We start from the raw sequence: 19,454 nt of genomic DNA, 5'->3' as shown, positions 1-19,454 counted from the left end.
TTTGCAGCGTATTGCATGAGATCAACTGATGTTAATATTGGGTAATTGCTGTGATATTTGAGTTGCAGCTGTAAGGTGATTAAATGCCTAAGGCACCATGTCTTTCCACACCACTGAAAAGCAAGGCAGATACACAACAGTGTGATGGGGATAACGAGATCACTTCAACAAGCTAAAAAAATGTTTTGTAGTCTAAATGGTCCAATAAAAAACTTAACAATACTTAATTTGTATTCCATAATCTCTTGAATTTCATTTTTAAGGGTATGAATTTCAGAATCTGAGAGCAAATGGTTAGAGAAAAATAAAAAATTCTTCCCACACTCTTAGGTACTTGCACAGCATGACACCTATGATGATTTTCTTTTTTTTATCTTGTTAAAAGCAAACAAAAAAATGCAAAAAAATGCATTAGGTCACATCTGGATTTTCTTCTTTCTTTTCATCACCGGAAATAACATCAGAGTAACTTGGTCTTGAAAACAAATTACGTTTGAAATTAGGCAAAGGTTTATGTGTATAACATTATACTACATAGGCAAATGGGTACATGTGTTGGCTTGTGAGCATCAGATCTAAATAAGAGGGTACATAAACATCCTGTTTGGATATATTACCCTTCCCCATTCTCACTCACAGGTATTGGTTGGTAGCCGGGACCTTCCACATTTGGACTCCTTTCAAGGGGCCCTCCTTCCCCACAGTGACGCTAACATTTTTGTTCCTGTAGGTGCTGTCACACTGGGCTTGGGTTGGGCCGTTGGGGCCACTGGCACCACATGAGTTGAACCACCATGTCATCAGAGAGACTTCTGTAAATACAAACGGCATAAAGAGAAAATAAACATTTGGGATCAGTTGGAACATTTAGGAAATTGTGTAAGAAAATCAGTGGGAAAGTCCCATATTCTCATTTAGAAAATTAAAGTTTTAAGATGAATAGCTGGCCAGCAACCTCCAAAAATCAAGTTTAAGCTAACTAAAATGCAAGTTCTGCATGGATGATTCAGTGTCCAAGCAAAAATGTCACACTTTATAAATGTACTTGTTCTGCAGAATCACTGCAGGAGCTTTACCTACAGTACCTGTGACTGAAGGCTCAGGAAGGGGGCTCAGGAAATCAAAGTCAGGCATTTGGAGCAGCGAGTTGAGATCTGAGGACAGCCAGAACATCAGAGAAGAGAAAAAACAGAACAAAATGAGTCATAAAATAACATCTACATCTGACAGAATTATAGTCCAAAAGAATGCTCTAGTATCCCACCACTGAAATCTGTCCACTTAGTGGATCATTTGTGTGATGGAGTCTGCCAAGCTCTTCCCTCAAACCAATTATGTTTTTTTAAATTCGATTAAGCAAAACAAGAGCTTTGCTTGCCCGAATCTTTCAGCCCTCAGCAGGAGAACTGGATCGTACATACCAGAGCAGAGTGTCGTCAAAAACAGAGCCGGTAAAAACTTATTTTAATATGGATCCAGTTATGCATTCTGAGTAATTGAAAGGACACTAGCCCCTGGCAGGTTTATAACTGCAACTCTCTAGAAGCAAGATCAAGCAAAACCAGCCCCTTCACATCTGTGAGAGGAGCATAAATGAGGATTGGTAGAAGTACTCCCACAGTGTGGGAATGCAAACCCAGAGTGCAAAAACGCAGAGAGAGGAATGCTGACACATCTCATTTTAGCAGTGGTTAGCCTCGTGTTACAGCCAATCATTTAAGCAAGGCATCAAACAGATGACTGAAGGCTGCAGCAGCTCTGAACACATCAGAGATGGATTTTATGAAGCACATGGATCATTTTGAAAGTAAGCAGTTTACGCTTTGTCTTCGGCCTGCCTTGATGCATGTTTATGTCTACCTGTATTAAAGCAGGCTGCTCCGATGGCAATATTATCGAAAGCGATATCAGCGCTGGAGCCTTGTCCCCACACAGCTTTCACGTTGACGTAGAACCTGAGAGGAAGCAGAAATCAGTAATAGTAAAGCAAAGGGAGCTCGGTTCTGGATAATGCAACTTAGAACTCCTTACAGAGGAATAAGGGTAACATGACAGGAACTGACAAACAGAAACAGATGATGAACGACAACAAATCACAGCGTCTTCTTAAAGTTTTCATACCTCTTGAACTATTTGACATTTGGTCACATCCTAATCACTTTTGATTGTATGTGATAAACCAAACAGGGTATGAGCTATGTGTCTACCATCGTGCACATCTAGAGATTGAAATTTGTGTCCGTTCTTCTTTGCAAAAAGCTCAAGCCCAGCCAAATAGGAACATGTGTATCTACCTACAAGTGTATCTTTTGAGACTTAAATATTGAATCTTGAAATAGGAAGGAGGGAATCTGTGCACATGAACAGTATGTTTTTTTCCAAATCTAAATCTGGATGGAAATAAATACCAGGCAATCAAAGGCTAAACCTGTTAGAACCTTGGACTTGAGTCTGGAGTGGAGGTTCACCTTCTAAAAGGACCTTCACCATAAACACAGGTCACGAAGTTGAATGAAATCCCATTCTTACTTCTTAGGGTCTATTACAATGTTTGCAACAGATTGAGCTCTTTTAGGCAGGGTTTCCACAAGGCTTAGGAGTGAGTTTATTAGAATTTTTGACCATACTTCCAGAAATCCATTTGTGAGAGCAGATACTGCTGTTGGACGAGAAGGCCTGGTCTGCTGCCGCTGCTCAAATTATTCTCAGAGGTGTTCTGTCAGATTGAGTTCAGGACTTTTTGCAGGCCAGGCAAGTTATTTGGCACCAGATGTTCTCATCCATGCTTTTTTGGACCCTCCTTTGTGCACTGGTGCCATGGTTGTGTTGGAACAGGAAGGGACCATCCCTAAACTGTTCCCAAACAGTTGTTTATAGGAAACAGTCCAACGCTGCTTTGTATTCTGAGGTATTTTTAGTTACCTGAACTAAGTCAAGCTCAACTCAACAGCAGCCCCACACCATAATAACACCATAATAAACTTTACACATGACACAAAGACGTCAAGCGGCGTCTTCCTGGAAACTGTAAGACAGATTCTTTGGATTGCCAGACAAAGCCAGATTCATCACCAGAGAACGTGTCCTCACTGCTCTGGAGTCCAGTGACAGAATGCTTCACAACACTGAGCCTGAAGCTTTGTGTTGCACTGGTGATGCAAGGCTTGGATGCAGCTGTTCCAGCATCTGTTGACCCCATCCTGTGATTCTACTTGGCTTACAAAGTTGTGTCTGAATTGCTGCCACTGTTAACAGCAACACCGGTCCAAACTAGAATTCCTTGAGCTCCTGAGAGCGACCCATTCTTTCACAGATGTTTGCTGGAGCAGTCTGCATGCCTATGTGCTCGACTGTGTACATTTGTGGCCATTGAAGTGATTTGAACACCTGAATTCAATTATTTGGATGAGTGACTGAATAATGAGAGATGCAATATAGAGCATATTTATTGTTTTTCTACATACCCATGATGAAGGCCAATCAGCTTCAGTGCAACTGCTTCCCAGTCGTCTGTCGACTGGCCTTGTCGCTCCCAGGCAAGAGGCACATCAGCGGTCCCATTTTCCTCGATGGCAACTTGCAAAGAGCCATTAAATGTTCCGTACAAGTAGAGAGAGAAATGCATCTGCACAGCCACAGACGGTTTATGAATACTTGAGCAAAGAAATCACTGACTCGCAAAGATAACAAATACATAATATTTAAATGGCTAACATTATGAATTTTTAAAGGTACTGACCTGGCATCCAGTAGAGGAGATCGGAGGTGGGAAAAAGGAGCTCTGAATGAACGCTTCTGGAAAGGAATTACTCTCTTTAACCTGCAGGTACAAGAAGTGCCCTGCAGACATACACCAAAATGTTACACTGCAGAATCTTTACCAGCTTGCGTGATTATTTTATTTATTTGTTTTTATTTTTAATAGTTTCTAGACCAACATAAACCAAATATTAAATGCGACTAACCTAAGATGGAAAACATTTTGACCTCCTTTAATATACCTGTATTTTGTAGTTGGATTACAACATTAGATAAATCCTTAAACAAATGGGAAAACTAGAAATGTATTGTGTTGTGACACCAAGAAGAGTGAGCCTTGGAAATGAAAGTAGGTAATTTTTTGCGGATTTCCTCTACGCAACGATTAATTCTACAATGTGTAGACACACGAGGCGAGTACTAATAAAATCAGGTTGTAAATCACATGAGCAGAAAACACACACACACACACACACACACACACCTGGTGTGCGCTGAAGAGTGACCCCCTGCATGTCTTGTTTCTCCAGAAGCTCATCTCCAGCGACTCTCCTCCATCCTGAGCGCTGCCTGGATGCGGACCAGCCGCATGAATCCGACTCAAAAGAGCAGTACGAGCCAAAGGGGAGAGCATCTGCCAGAGAAGCAGATTATTAGATTTTACTGAGATGTTGCAGAAAAATCTACCCTGATTTAGTGTTTTAAACATTGTGACACGGTATTTTAGTAAGTCTTGTATTGTTCTGTCTGAGTTTTTACAACCATGTCTCTCTTGTAAATGAGAACTTGTGTCTCAATGACACTAAAAATAAACTACTATAAATAAAGGTTTAATAATAATAATAAATCAGCTAAATGAATGTTTATGGGATGTTTTTATTCTTGTCTCTCTTTTTTAACTTCTTTGGTCTAAATCATCTTGCCCAGTCATAATGAAAGTACTCAAAAACGTTTGATTTTTTTTCTTAAAATTAAACAGACAAAATAAGTTTGCTGTGAAATGTTCTTAGTTTTTACCTTCTTAACAAAGCATTAACTGTGGAATATTTTGCTGTAGAAAAAGGATCTAGTTGCAAAACGTATGTTGAATGTTTTCCTTGTGAAAAAAATGCTACACAGTCCTAACCTTTGGATAGTTTGTTTTTCATTGTTTTGGTCTGGAAATCTTTTGTCCACTATCAACAACAACAGGATATAAGTCACTCTTTCTTTGAGAAAATGTTATGTGTTTAGCATTTTTAATGAATGGGTGCACCCATGTCTGCTTTAGAGTAAAAGTTGTTGGATATGTGGGATCCTGTTTCTTGTCAGATTTAGGTGGATGTAGAAAACAGTTAATAATGTCTAAGTCATTTAACTAGAGGAAACTGTAAGACCTCACTTTGTAACTGTAATACTGTACCAACAGATCTGAGGAACATTACATCTGACAGGCAGAATCCCAAAAACAGTAGTTAAATAATCAAATCTGTGATCATTGGTAGATTAGCAATGGCTGCATATTCATCATAATTATTTTTATTTTCTCTTATGCTTTTTTCTTCATTATTTTATTTCATTATTATTTATTTTTATTTGCTGAAGAGGGACACTGTGTATTGATGAATTCTTTGATTGACACAAATGTAAATGCAACCAATAACATCCGAGGCTGTTTGTCCCAGATGGTACAGGCCGGAAAACTTAAAATAATAAAGTAATCGTTAAAACAAAATACAAACAGAAGAGAAAATAAACTTTTTGACATACCCTAAATAAACAAATAAGATGATAAAACTGATGAAAGATTAAAAACACCTTTTTTTAACCTAACATTTATATGAAAAGTTTAATTTCCCCTGCATCTTGTCGAGAGCTCATCTATTAGTGAAAATCTCGCCTGAAGAGCTGTTCAAAAGTATTCAGAGGATTATGATCACACAAAGTCATTCCTAGGGCCACAAATGGCCCCTGGACCACACTTTAAACACCCCTGACTTATAAACTTAAGGCTAAACCCTTACATTACTGTGAGGACACAGTCATGATTGAGGTAGAAATCTGAACTGTTAATAAGAACTGGTAACCATATTTATTTCTGCTGTAAGTTTTGTTTTTATGATCCTGTGTAGAGCCAACATATAACAGCCAGTTGAAGAACATTCCTGTTTATAACAAATTTTAGTGTGAAGGCAGCATCACATAGAAAAGATCCTGCTTTCTTTGTGTGCAGGAGTCATCTGAGATAATTAATCTCTTTCCCGTTAAACAAGAGGGACGTTTTGTTTTTTTTTTATTTGAAATTTGTGGACATAATTAAAAAAGACAGGGCGCGGTCCTTAACAGTAAGCCAGGAGATGACCTGAGTAGAAGTGATGAGGAAGCTTAAGGGGAAGGAGTTTTCGTCTTAAATGGAGCCTAAAGAATCACGTCAGCCCTCTAAGTGTCATAATCTGCCTGTATGAGGAGCTATAGTTTCCATATTCTCCTGTTAATGTTCTCTTTTTGCTGTTATTTATTGTATTATGTGAATTTATATTTTGTTAGATTTCTTTTCTGTGTTCCTCCGTGTGTGCCCGTTGATTATTCTGTTCCTTCCTCAGAGCCAGAGCCACCAGATAACTAAGTAGTTCCCATTCACCTTTGCCTCCTCATTTAGCCCTTCGCCTGCACCTGTTTCCGTTTGCTCTCTAAGCCCTCAGCTTGTCTTTGCTCGTAACACTGGCGTCTTCTGTTACCAGTCTCCATGCCTGGTACCCATCTTCCATGTGCTCACCCTCGGATTCTGGCTCTGTAGGTTTGCTGTCTTGTTTCATTGAAGAAACATTCTCAGTTATCATGCTGCGCCCGAACTCCTGTCAGCACGTTGATCCTGAACCGTAATCCTTGACACTGAGATTATTATGCCACTAACGGTTGACAACCTTTGCAGGTATGTGCAGATCTTTGTTTCAGCTGAGCTTGTTTTAAAGCGTTTATAAATAAAGTTGTTATGGTAACCTAAAGGACAAATTCTGTTCATTCATGTCCCACAATTTGTAATTTGGTTTTTATTTATTTTAGACAATATTATCTCTACCCCAGATCTTATCTCTGTTATGTTTATACAAGTCTCATGGTCAGAGCAGGTGGATCTTAAAGGGCCTTCTGGGGTAAAGGTGCATCTCAGTTTGTTAGAAGATCATCAAAAAGCTTATTTATTTCAGTAATTAAGATAAAAGTCATATATCATGTAGATACATTACATAGAGAATGATTAATTCCAGTTAAGGGTTCATCATAAATACGCCACCTCTGCTTCTTTTACGCTGCTCCACTATATTGAAACATCTAAGACCATAGACGTTTTGTGCACAATCAAGAGTCTGGGAAGTAAATTCAGTGTGAATCAAGCCCTAAAATCTGTGTGGCCACTGCACATATTTTGGTACACACAGTCCATAGTGCCTGTTTGTCTTTTTATTTGTCACACATAAATAAAAGAGAGAGAGCCCAAAACTGCCACCGTTTTAGAATGACCAGTCCGAAATATTTATGTGTGTCGCACTCTTTCCTTATTTGGAGTGAGATTTATCTGGGCTAAGCAAAAGAGTGAGACACTGTCGAAAGGCATGAGATTCACACCAGATGCATGAGTCTTGGCAACCTTGTGTTATGTTGCTGCAGAAGAAGCTACATTTGCTCCCATTTCCCATTAAAAAGAGCTCTTAGGTGGGCATCTCTACGTTCTCCTAACAGAGAGTGACAATGTGTCCAAATCCAAACGAAACAACTGAATTATTTTAAGTTCTGCAGATGAAAACTGTTGGCAAGGTCCTACATCACGCGGCCATTGCAGGTGTGAGTAAAACAATACTGACTTAAGTTGGGACCATCAACAAGCGATCAACATGATCTTCAGGAATTAAACAAATATTTTACCAGTGAAACATATTTATGTTACAACAAACACTAGAGAAAGATACTGGATGATATAAATGAGTCTGCGGGTGTAGTTCGGGCTCCGATCAGCTGATCAGTTATTACTCTTCTGCAACTCTAACTCCAGTCCTTGAGAGCTACTGCCCTGCAACTTTTAGATGTACCCCTATTCCAACACATCTGAATGAAATGACTGAATTACCTCTTCAGCATGCTATCGAGTTTTGCAGAGGCCTGCTAACGAGTGATTCATTTGATTCATATGTGTTGGAGCAGGGATGCTTCTAAAAGCTGCAGGATAGTAGGTCTCGAGGACTGGAGTTGCAGACCCCGGCACTGGTTTTGCCATCCCTTTAAAAATACCTTCTTGTTTCCTGTTGCTGGTTGAAGCTTTGAAAATTTCATTTTTCTATACCATAATGGAATGGTACTCAGTTATTTTTGGCTGGTAAAACTGTGTTTGATTTACCTGAAAATAAGTAGATCTTTTTAAATCAAGAAAACAGTGTTTTAGTTCAAGTTTTCAAGTACCTCCAATCTCTCCTGGATAAGGTGGCAGAGTCAATAATGAGATGCCAGAGTAAACTGAAGTGAATTTATTATAAGCTAAGTTTATTATAAGCACCCTATGGAAAAAAAAAAACATTTGTGGGACCTCTGAAGAATTGCCCCATTATTGTGACCTGGCTCATTTCCTTTGGGACAAACAACTCAAGGACTCCAAATAGCTCTGAGTGCACTGACTTCATTATGCCTGAAGAGAGGCCTTTTGATTCGCAGCAGGTTGAAGAGGTTTCTTTACACAACATGAAAGATGTTTTCAGAATGAAGGGTTGGTATATTTCTTGGCAGGAGGTAAAATGTAATTATTAGTCTTCAGGAAACATGTTTCGCAACTCTCCTTTAAAATCCTAAATATAATTAATTTATTATAGACTTTTCAATGCATTTATTACAAGCGCATGTTAACAACATGAGTAGAACATGTTAAGTGAAAGCAAAAAATACACGCAGGCTTTCATCACAGTCACAGTCAAACAGGAAAATCTTTTTTATTTACTCACACTCTCAGGATGCTGTTAGCAGTAGAGAATCAGGAACTGAAACTCACCACAGATCGACCCCTCGTCCTCTCCCAGAGGACAGTCCGTATGGAAGTTACACACTTGGCTCTGATCGATGCATACATCCGAGTTTACACAGTGAAAAGATTTTCCACACATGGCATTCAGGTCTTCTGCCTCATCACCTGCAATGACCCAACTCCAAGATAACTCAGTTTTCACGATTAATATCAGCCAATTTTAATAACACGATGAGGTAAATATGATCTGAATACAAGTGGTCCAACTGATACTGCACTCACAAACTTTTTAACAATGCTTTGAGACCAATTTACCACTAAAATCACATTTGACCACATTCTTTTGATGTGATTGCATATGGTGAGGTGAGAGCAACTCACTCGAGATCGTTCTGCAACTTCAGTCCTTGATTGTCCCTGTTCTGCAACTTTTGGATGCTTCCCTATTCCTACACATCTGAAACAAATGAATTGATGACCAGGTCTTTGCAAAACTTGTTGGCATGCCAAGGAGGTAATCCAACCTTTTGATTCAGGTGTGGTGAAGCAGGAATGCATCCAAAAGTAGCAGGACAGTGACAATCGAGTACTGGAGTTGCAGAACTCTGCTCTAGATGAGCTCACATCATCCCTCACATTTTCTAATAAATAATATAACGTTCTGTCAAAGCTTTAGGGGTCAAACGACTTTCAAACGTATATTTCTAAATATCAACCATTACTTCAGTATAGGAAGAATAACAGCGTCACTCTGCTTTGAACCCTCCTTGTTGTGTCGACAGCAGATTAATTACTGACTGATATTACAATGAAATGATGAACCATTTTGAACAAGGCTGCATTTAAAAGACTATCTGAGCTGAAGAATAACTATAACTCACCTGACACACAGTCTATAAAATCCAGAGAGTCCAGAGCCACACTGACTCCACCTTCACCCACACAGGAAGTGTAGAGCAGGGTCACTTGAAACGGTTCATCCATCTGACCAATCATAGCCTTGTGAACCTGCCACTCATCCCTGGACCAACGAAGGACAACAACAGGATTTTAGTAATTCCTTATTGGTAACATCTACAGTTAAGCTTGGATACATAAGAGCAGATATTTCAATAGATTGTTTAAAAGTACAATTTTTATTCTCACTGCCTGACAATAAATCGGACTAAACCATTCCTGTTTAAAATCAGTTGGGATTACCAAAATTATTTATATTAGCTAAAAGCCAGAATAATCAATCTGCCATTATTTTGTTGAACTTCGATCTCAGATTTAGAAGTCTCTATACATTTACTTGGTATTTAGTAGAATTGCCTTTGAAACTGTATGACTTGGTCAGTCATTTTGAGCCTCATTTCTAAAAGCTTTTCACAATAGTTTGCAGTAATTTTGGCCCATTCCTCCTCACACAAGTGTAAGTAAATCAGATTTGTAGGCCTCCTTGATCTCATTCACATTTTTAGCTCAAGCCACAAATTTTGTGTTGGGTGGAGACTTGACTTTGGCCTCTCCATAACCCTGACTTTGTTGTTAAAACACATTGTAAGTAATTTGGTGGTATGCTTAGGGTCGCTGTCCATTTGGAAGATCTATTTGTCCTTAAGACGTTTCTTCCTGGCTGATATGCTCAGATGTTGCTTTAGTATTTCCACATCATGTTCTTTTCTCTAGATACCATCTGTTTTATGAAGTACTCCAGTCCCTTCTGTAGCAAAATACCCCCACAACATGATGCTGCCACTGCCGTACTTAGCAGTTGGGTTGGTTTTCTCAAGCAAGAAAGCTGCCCCTCGTTTTTCCTCCAAATGTAACAATGGTCTTTATGGGATGACACTTCAATTCTAGTTTTATCGGGTCACAGAACATTTGCAAACTGGGTCGTTTCGCTGTGGGTAATGACAGCTTCAGCCAGCATCTTCACAAAGTCCTCAGCTTTGTTCTAGGGTTCATTTACACCAAAACACATTCATTCTTTCCTTTTGAACGGCATGATGGCTGGACATTACCATGCTGTTTATGCATGTACACACCTATGTGAACAAATGAGCGTGGCACTTTCAGCCATTTGGAAATTGTAGCCAAAGATGAACCAGATGTTTTGGGGTCTACAGTTATTTTCCTGATGTCTTGCCTGATTTAATGTTTTCTATGATGTGTCTCCATTTAACTGAACTACTGTGAATTAACATAAGCTTACAAAGCCACATCATATAACTGGCTTTCTGAAAGTAAACGGACCCTAACAAGGACAGACAGACATACAGATGCACAGACAGATAGGGGTACATGAGAACAGCATGACTCGGTTCTATTGGGCCTGCCCCATGCTTTGGGAGTGTGCATCAGGAAGCTACGTCTGTTGGCTTGTATGACATGAATGACGAGCTGAATAAATGGAAACGCTGTGTGTGCCTCATAATGAAATTGCAAGGTCCATTACTGCAGAAATGCTAACAAAGCCAGTGTACCGACCTATTGCACATGCCCATCCATCCCTCTTCTGTCCTCACCAATTACACATAAATTAATCTCAGGCCTACATTCAGAGACAAGAACGCTTTTAGCTGTTCTAAAAATGGCTACACTTTAGCATTACATCAATAGGAAATACTTGCCCATGGTTCCCAAACAATACTCAAGGGAGAGGTCTACCCATACTGGCTCAAATTAAATCTGCCTTTTTTTTTTAGCTCTGTTTACATCTGTTGCCCTTGCTCTTTCTGAAGGCATGTCACCTCTCATTGTGGGAAACTGGACCCCCGTTTATTCTTATCTTACTGGAAAAAAGTTCCAGAACAATGAGGCCAGAACAACATTATCAAGACAAAGACTGTTTCATTGTTACCTGTGGGTGTCTGGTCTCCTGTGGTTGAGAACCTCCGAGTGGACAACCAAATCTGACAGAACTGGTTTGATCAAGACCGTTAGGTTACCCATGGTCGGCCCAGCCTCATAGAGAGCCACCTGCAGGAAGCACTGTCTGCTGCTTCCAGGCAAGACCGGACTTGTTATTTGGTGTTCACATTTCCCAGCATCAGATGAGCTCAGAAGAAGGAAGTGCCCTGAGGTGATTAAAGCATAGTAGAACTTCATGTTTAAAGGTAAAATGCAGCTTTCATTTCAGCAAAGCAACTGTTTTAGCTTAATGCAACTCCTTAGGTCTCATATTTTATCAACTCAAATGAGTGAGAAGCAACCATTTTAAACTGATAATTTGTCACCAACCCTTACCTTCAGATTGTCCCACTGAGTGATCAATTGCAGGTGTCATCCTGGCCTTAGTGCCTTTGAGCTGCTTGGGTGAAACCACTGACCACTCACTGTGAGTGCCGTTGTGTGTTAAAGTCCAATAACACAATGACTCAAAGTCACAAGAGGTAACTGTAACACATAAGCAGCATGTTGAAGTCAGAAGTCACCCATCGTCAGCATGAAATCCTTTGGACAACGTATTTGAAGATTGTACTTCAGAGGTGAATTATTTTACGATGAACACCAACAATGAATATAAGGAACATACAAAAAAAAACACGATTTGGTTGTTATCCATTATAATACTAGTTAGGATGTGTGTTTGTGATCATTGTCCCATTGGAACCTCAGAATGTGTCCAAATTTCAATCGGTTAAATTAAGGAGAAATTGAACATTTTGAGGCAGTTTCTACATTTTTTATTTCATCCTTATCCTCAGTGTTTCAGTGTCACTGCAAGAAAATTAGCCGCACAGGATTGTGCTGCCACCGCCATCCCTGATACTGTTCATTGGTTTTAAAGTCTCACTTTAACTCATGTAAATCTTTCTGTTGTGGCCAGACAGCCAAGTCTTTGTCTCATAAAGCTTTTCACCAGAGAACATTTGACTTGTCCATGTAGGCAAACCGTCACGTCAGAAATTGATGATGTGGATCATGATTGAAAGAAAGAAATTCCAGGTACGTAAAAGCAACTTAAATGAGCTTCTTTCATAAGTAGGCTGGACTCAGCCTCTGAGATAGAAAGTGAGGAGCTCCATCATCCAGGGTGAGCTTGGAGTAGAACCACTGCTCATCTGCATCAAAATAACTCAGTTGAGGTTATTCAACCAATCTGGAGGCCTTCTGGGCAGCTCCCTTTGGAGGTTTTCTGAGAGAATCCCCTTAGACAAGCCCAGAACCCTCTGGATGGATTATATCTCCATTTTGAAGCAAAGACCCACATGGCCCAACCTTAGATAAGAGGAAGACAATGGTTGCCCGGACGCACGAGTGCTGTCAAGCAAATTCTCTGTATGCAAGCTGCAAAGAGAAACTATAAAGCTTCAGGTAATAACGATCACTGATCCTCAAATTAGTCTGATATTCATGCCTGTGATGAGTGGAGGTGACCCTCTGACCACAACTGTAACAAAACCGTACAATTAACAATAGAATCATAAAAGAAAAGATTACAAAAGGTAACAGCAGTAGAGGTAAACTCTATGTTGGCAAAAGCAAAATAACACCTGAAAATGTTTCATTTTAGCATCAGAAACAATGTGGTCTAATTCTACGGTGGGTATAATATTTAAAAACATAAAAACAATCACAAAATGTGTCAGAAATCTCATAATTAAGTAATGTTTTATATGACGTGTCCCGCAGATTACTTTTAGATTGTTACCCAACTTAAGTTCAGTTTATAGCGGCCAAGCAGTGCCGCTTGTAAAGCCTGAGAGATTGTGAGCCCATGAAGGTGCTGGGTGGAGGGTTGATGAACAGGATCAGGGTGAAGAGCACATTCAAGACATCATGTGATTAATGAAGAGGAAACAGCCATTATGAAGCTAATAAGGCTAAATCCCTCTGGTTCTAGAAGAAACCCAGAAATATGAGCTGCATCATTAAACTGTTATTTCATAAATCCCGTCTTTCATCACTTTAATCCTCCTTAAAATAACCGTCCTTGATAAATAATGGTTTCCTCTCTGCCAACCATCTTCTCTGGTTTCAACACTGGTTTGAGTTTTCACTTTTACAGTTAAAGACAGAAGTGCTAAAACACTTTAAATTGTAGATGTGTTTGGTTCATTTAATTTTCCTTGTTGAGTAATCCCCGATTATGCATTTATCATTTTTCTGTGTTTTATCTATTTATTAAACTTAGTTATTGCTATAAACCCTTGCAGATCTCTTAATTTCAGGTCACAGCTGGATGCCATGGGCACAACAATGCTCTTTTAAAGATGTTATACTGTATACCACTATATCTCATTTGTGAAATTTCTTTTTTTTTGTTCCTTACCATACAATAAATATGGAAAAATACAAAATTGTAATCCATTAAATGTAAGTTATAGAGCTTAAAGTCTCCTTAGATTTAGCTTTTTAGATTTTATTTCCCCACATATATGCAAAATAGATATTTTAGGTATTATTTTTTAGGTGTCAAAACTTAAGTTATATTTCAGTCAGTCCGCTTCTTCCATAGTGGGTCGCAGGGGAACTGATGCCTATCTCCAGCACTCTACGGGTGAGAGGCAGGGTATAGCCTGGACAGGTCGCCAGTCCATCGCAGGGCAACACAGACATACAACCACGGACACACTCACGCACAGAGAAACCAATTAACCTAACAGTCATGTTTTTGGACTGTGGAAGGAAGCCGGAGTACCCGGAGAGAACCCATGCATGCACGGGGAGAACATGCAAACTCCATGCAGAAAGACCCCCAGCCGGGAGTCGAACCCAGGACCTTCTTGCTGCAAGTCAACAGTGCAGCCCCAGTTATTTTTCAATCATTTTTGATTTTTTTGTGCAAAGTTGTTAAATATGTACAAATATAATCAAATCTTCAAACTAGACATTAACATAAACTGTCTAAAGAAGCAAATAACCTAGTATTTTTCCATTTTAGATTAGTTAGGATTGTCAAAACTATCTTTTTACTTTTTTCAGATGCCAGAGTTCAAATACTTATATTTTACTAAATACTAATATTATGCATGTAAGAAATCTGGGAAAGCCTACATAATGACATCATGGCTTTTTAATCATTAAGTTTTGAGATACACCTGTGGGTGTGTTTTAAGGCAACACTTCAGATGTACTGCCTCCTCATGTGACATTAGGAAGAATCAGAGGAAATCAGGTGAACTACTGGGAAGAGAACTGTGGACCTCCACAAGTCTGGTTCATGTTCATCTACATGGGGATGTTCATTCATCACGCCGTTCGGGAACAAGAAGGGTTCTGTGTCCCAGAGATGAATGAGTTTGGCAAGAAATGTTTGAATCAACCAAAGAACAAAAGCAAATCGACTGGTGAAGATGCCGAGTGAAGTTGGTCTTATGGGTTTTACTGCATAAAAGGACAGATTGAAATTTGCAAGTGGACTTGGGGACGAACAACTTAAATCTTGGAATCCTGAAACTAAAATGATCCTGCACAACAGCCGCAGTTACATTTGGAGAGAAAAACGAGAAAACTTGCATGTCCGGGAACGAAGTGGATTTGTGGGCAGAGGTGGAAAAGTCAGGAAATAGGAAGAAGGATACCCCAAATGTTTAATTCAAGTTTAACGGCCAATTTCACTAAATACTTAGGAAATGTATCTAATTCTCATTATTGTACCATTCACAAAACAAAAACAGAGAAACTTAAGTCTGCTTTAATGTCTGACAGTGAGAGAAAAAGATTAGCAGTCTCTTAAGACAGTGTATGGAAGTATTTATTCTTAACACTATGGAAAGCATCTGTGCTTAAAGATGAATATACAGTGAAAAGCAATAAAAGAGTGAACTTAAATAAAAAAAAAAAAAGATACGAATTATAGAACTGTTAGAGTAAAAGCCCCCCCTCACCCCGCCCCCTAAATGTGAGAACCCATCAGGCTTACGTTGGTTGTCATCTTCCAGGTGGGGCAGAAACTCATCTGTGAACTTCTCCTCAGCATTCGTGTCAGAAAAAGTCTGCCAGGCGCTGCTTACTGTGAAAAGAGACACACAGAGAAATTTTTATTGTTTTTGCTTTGGTTAAAACAATGTACAACATTCTGCTTGGTTGGAGGAGAAAATACTCATGTTTGACATAGACTGAAGCGACAGGAAATACAGGTTTAAAAAACACCATTTATTAGGTAAATACATGCGCAAAGAGATTGAGCTCAGGGTCAATCTGCACTGCCTTTTCCTTCTTTATTACTTCCATTTCCTGCATGTAAACAAACCCTTTTGTACCCATGAACTTAAATATTTGCATATCTGTTTATAACATTTATGTTTTTTGATTAATTATTGCAAGAAATAGCCATAAATGCTGAGATTTCCTGTACAGTTTAATTATTGTTTATTTACAGAGACCTCCTGTTGGTTAGGTGTCATTTACTGGAGTCATATGACCTCATTTCCTTACAGTAGGTCAGGAGTAGAAAACAGAGAATTACTTCAACATTTTCAGGGCTGTAAACAGGTTTAAAATGTCCCAGTGGGGGGTACATACTGACTCAGGTGCGGGTTGAAAATGTCTTGTCGCATGTTGCTGTGGCACAAAGGCAGGTCTCACTGCCCCTTTCTGAATACTGAAAGTTTTCATTTGATGCCATGTTGTTTCATAACTATTAATTTAAAAAAAATCATTTTGATTTGCTAAAACTTGCCCTGTTTGTAAGTTAAGTAATTACCCATATATTAATGTTGTTTATACTGTTATTCACCAGCATATTTTAAATGAAAATCTGGCAGTCTCTGTCAGAAAACTGGACTCACGGGGTCTAGGAGGATAATGATCCAAAACGTGGTGCTAAATTATCACAGAAATGGTTTACCAGACACACAGGAACCCAGGACCTTTTTTGTGTTGCAAGGCAACAGTGCTAACTGCTATTAGCACGAAGCAGCCTCTTGCTTTGCAATGTGAGTTTAAAAAAATTACAAAAACAGTCACATTCATTTAAATGGACAGTTGAAACCATATATTTCTATACTGTACTGATAATTAGACATGTAACCCTTTACCCCCACTGTCTGACATCAGATGAAACTGCCCCTGTTAGGTCAGTCATAATTACAAGTATTTCTATTATTTCTGTAAATTTAGTTTTTGATCTCTTCAAATTTAAAAGGAAGACTGATTTAATGTCAAATAGTGAGAGAAAATGGTTATCTGTCAGCAATGTTTAGTTTTAACTGTCTGTGAACCTTGTTCTTCTCCAACAAACTGTGAGAGAAAGTTGTTTTCTGCTGACTGACCTCCTGAGTGGAGGGTGAGGGACTGGGCTTTGGACACATGACGGGACTGCATCATGCTAACTAGCATGACAAATGGACCAAAGAGGACAGAGAGGATTACATCTCAGTGAGCCGCTGCGACTTCAGTCTGCTGCTGATCTCTGAATAGGAGCATGACTGTTCTCTGCTGCCTGTAAGGCGAAGGTCAAACAAGTCAAGCAGAACAAACTAGTTATTCAAAAATAGTGTTTTTTATCCTAATCAGTTAGTGACGCTAATGATAAGGAGGTGGAGGGTCATTCAGCTGAAAGGCGGCTAAGCTATTTATTAACGAATATGGAATAAAAGCCGCCATGGATGGACTGCTGAATAGGGAACTGGAAAATTTCAAAGGTCTAAAAAAAGAGGGATGATTCTACTTATAGGAGATACATTTACAGGCTTTTATTATCATAATAGAAATCCCCTCAGCGTTTAAACTTCCCTACAACCTCTTTGAGGCATTCAGTTTGACTTTAAATGAGTAGAAATTTTCAAAACATCACTCATGCTCTTTCATTAAATATACAATTTTCTAAATCAACCAATGCGGTGAGCACTAAAGGCTTTTAAATAGGGGATGAACATACTGGTGATACCAAAGACAGTCTTTAATTAGTTTCTAAGAACAAAACTTTCCACAAAAGAGTCTGAAAGCTGCAATTAGTTGTAGTTTAAATGCAAATTAAAGCTTAGCAGCTTCCAATAATGCGCCTCTTCATTTTCATTGTGTTCTTACTGGGATTTGTTCTATAAAGATAAGACAGTCTGGTCTGCTTCTACACAACCGACTTAATAATAATTTAGCATTTCATTCAGTCATGAAGGGACAGATTCTCAATCTCTGTTTGTATTACACAGTGGCAGCCAGGTACAAACATAATTGTGCTTTAAGCTAAATGATGTAGAAAGAACATAAAATCAGAAGATCACATTTCTTCAGCTAAAGCATCCATCCATCCATCCATCCATCCATCCACCCCTTACTCTCATCCTAGCAGCTTCACACTCAGCAGGGAACCCCTCCAGTACACACTAATGGCCAGGCCTATATTTCACCACCATATAACAATCTGTTATTACTGTTATTCCTTTCTGCTGACATTTTACTGCCACAGCAGGGCTTCCCTCTTTTACTCAAAAGCAGAGGTTTTCCACTCTGAGGGAAACAATAAATGGTTTCAGCAAGACTTTGTTTCAAAGGATGGTTCATGTATTTTCTTCCAGTGCCCCCCACATCTACAACTTCACATTACTGATAGAAAAACTAGCAGCTTACCCCATAAAGATGAAATACATGGGACAAGTTTAGGGATTTTCTCCTTCTCTTTTTCTGTATACATTATAATATACATTACATAAACCAGGGTCACAGCCCTAATTTGGTCTTTCTCTTTTGTACTAAAAGTAACTGAAAGCTGTGAAATAAATGTAATGAGTTCTTTGGTGTGACATGTTGCGGAGCCTCGGGGCACCTTGATGTTGGTTAATACAACAATAAGCTTCTAGGTATAAATCTTAGTTAGACCTTATGAGTGAAGTTTGGATGTTCTCCTTGTGTCTGTCTGAGTTTTCTCCACGTACTAATGCTCCTCCAACAGTTTGTCTCTCTGCTCCCCGTGTGAAGATCTCCCAACCTAAGGGTTCATGGTGATTTCAGTAAAGGCGATAGCAGATCACATAGGGACTTTAAAATGGATGTAGAGAATGGACACTCTAAAAACTGCTTGGAAATTTGTTCAATCAAAATGTCGAATTAATGCTTTTAGGACAGAAGTTGGGCAGTTTTAACCAAACACTGGGTCAAAAATTTTGACCCTCCCTCTCAGGATATAGTAAGATTGGAAAATTATGTTGTATAATAATGGTAATATCAATGTGTCATGTTAATCCCTTTATTTCATGTTTACCAAAGAACTGGTTATGAAGTCAATATGGAAAGGAAATGGTATAGATACATTTATTATTATTTATAACCCTGGCAGATTTAGATTTAAAGTAATCTTTTGATTTTCCCAATGTTTCCTCTGTCTGAAAAAAATAAAACAATTTTCTAGTAGTGCAGCGGCTTGTGATCCTGACTGGAACCTAATAGAGAATATTTGGAGGGAGCTAAAGATTAGGGTGATGGTGAGGAGGCTGGTCCACCTAAAAGTCTTGATAAGTAATCAAAATACCAGTGGGTAACATGAAAAAAGCTGGTCAATAATTATTGCCGAAAAGTTGACTGTTAGAAGTTTAAATGCTCATACCTATAAGCCTATTCCTACCCAATCCACCCACTGACCTTCAGGCCCCACTCACACACCTGATCCTGTGACGATTAGTTGGGTATAAAATATAGATAAATCCTTTGTCTTCACCCAGATATCACAGGTTTAGTAATGCTGGCTTTTGTTTCTTTTCTTTTGAAGCTTCAACAGCAGACAGTTATTCCAACCCATTTTTTTTTATGGAGTTAAGCAAAACCCAAAATCCAACACCGTTGT

At 39.0% G+C, this 19,454-nt stretch overlaps 1 protein-coding gene and 1 long non-coding RNA gene across 2 annotated transcripts in view; one reads left to right on the top strand and one right to left on the bottom strand.

Moving 5' to 3' along the window:
• Positions 1 to 19,454, bottom strand: part of ltk (leukocyte receptor tyrosine kinase) — a 109,068-nt gene that overhangs the window by 30,046 nt on the left and 59,568 nt on the right. The window contains exons 2-12 of the mRNA XM_047345210.1: positions 15,597 to 15,686; positions 11,975 to 12,124; positions 11,589 to 11,805; positions 9,625 to 9,764; positions 8,771 to 8,908; positions 4,244 to 4,393; positions 3,740 to 3,840; positions 3,465 to 3,625; positions 1,861 to 1,955; positions 1,086 to 1,154; positions 638 to 812 (exon numbers count right to left, since the gene is read on the bottom strand). Of these exons, the coding sequence (XP_047201166.1) occupies positions 638 to 812; positions 1,086 to 1,154; positions 1,861 to 1,955; positions 3,465 to 3,625; positions 3,740 to 3,840; positions 4,244 to 4,393; positions 8,771 to 8,908; positions 9,625 to 9,764; positions 11,589 to 11,805; positions 11,975 to 12,124; positions 15,597 to 15,686 (1,486 nt within the window). The remainder of the gene's footprint in view (positions 1 to 637; positions 813 to 1,085; positions 1,155 to 1,860; positions 1,956 to 3,464; positions 3,626 to 3,739; positions 3,841 to 4,243; positions 4,394 to 8,770; positions 8,909 to 9,624; positions 9,765 to 11,588; positions 11,806 to 11,974; positions 12,125 to 15,596; positions 15,687 to 19,454) is intronic.
• Positions 1,653 to 4,386, top strand: LOC124855393. Its single transcript, XR_007035071.1, has 3 exons — positions 1,653 to 1,807; positions 3,732 to 3,826; positions 4,290 to 4,386. It is a non-coding gene; the product is annotated as an uncharacterized LOC124855393 (long non-coding RNA).

Source organism: Girardinichthys multiradiatus, chromosome 19 (assembly GCF_021462225.1).
Source record: "Girardinichthys multiradiatus isolate DD_20200921_A chromosome 19, DD_fGirMul_XY1, whole genome shotgun sequence".
Taxonomy (NCBI): Eukaryota; Metazoa; Chordata; class Actinopteri; order Cyprinodontiformes; family Goodeidae; genus Girardinichthys; species Girardinichthys multiradiatus.
The sequence above is the reverse complement of the archived record's forward strand: the minus strand, read 5'-3'. Positions and strand labels throughout refer to the sequence as shown.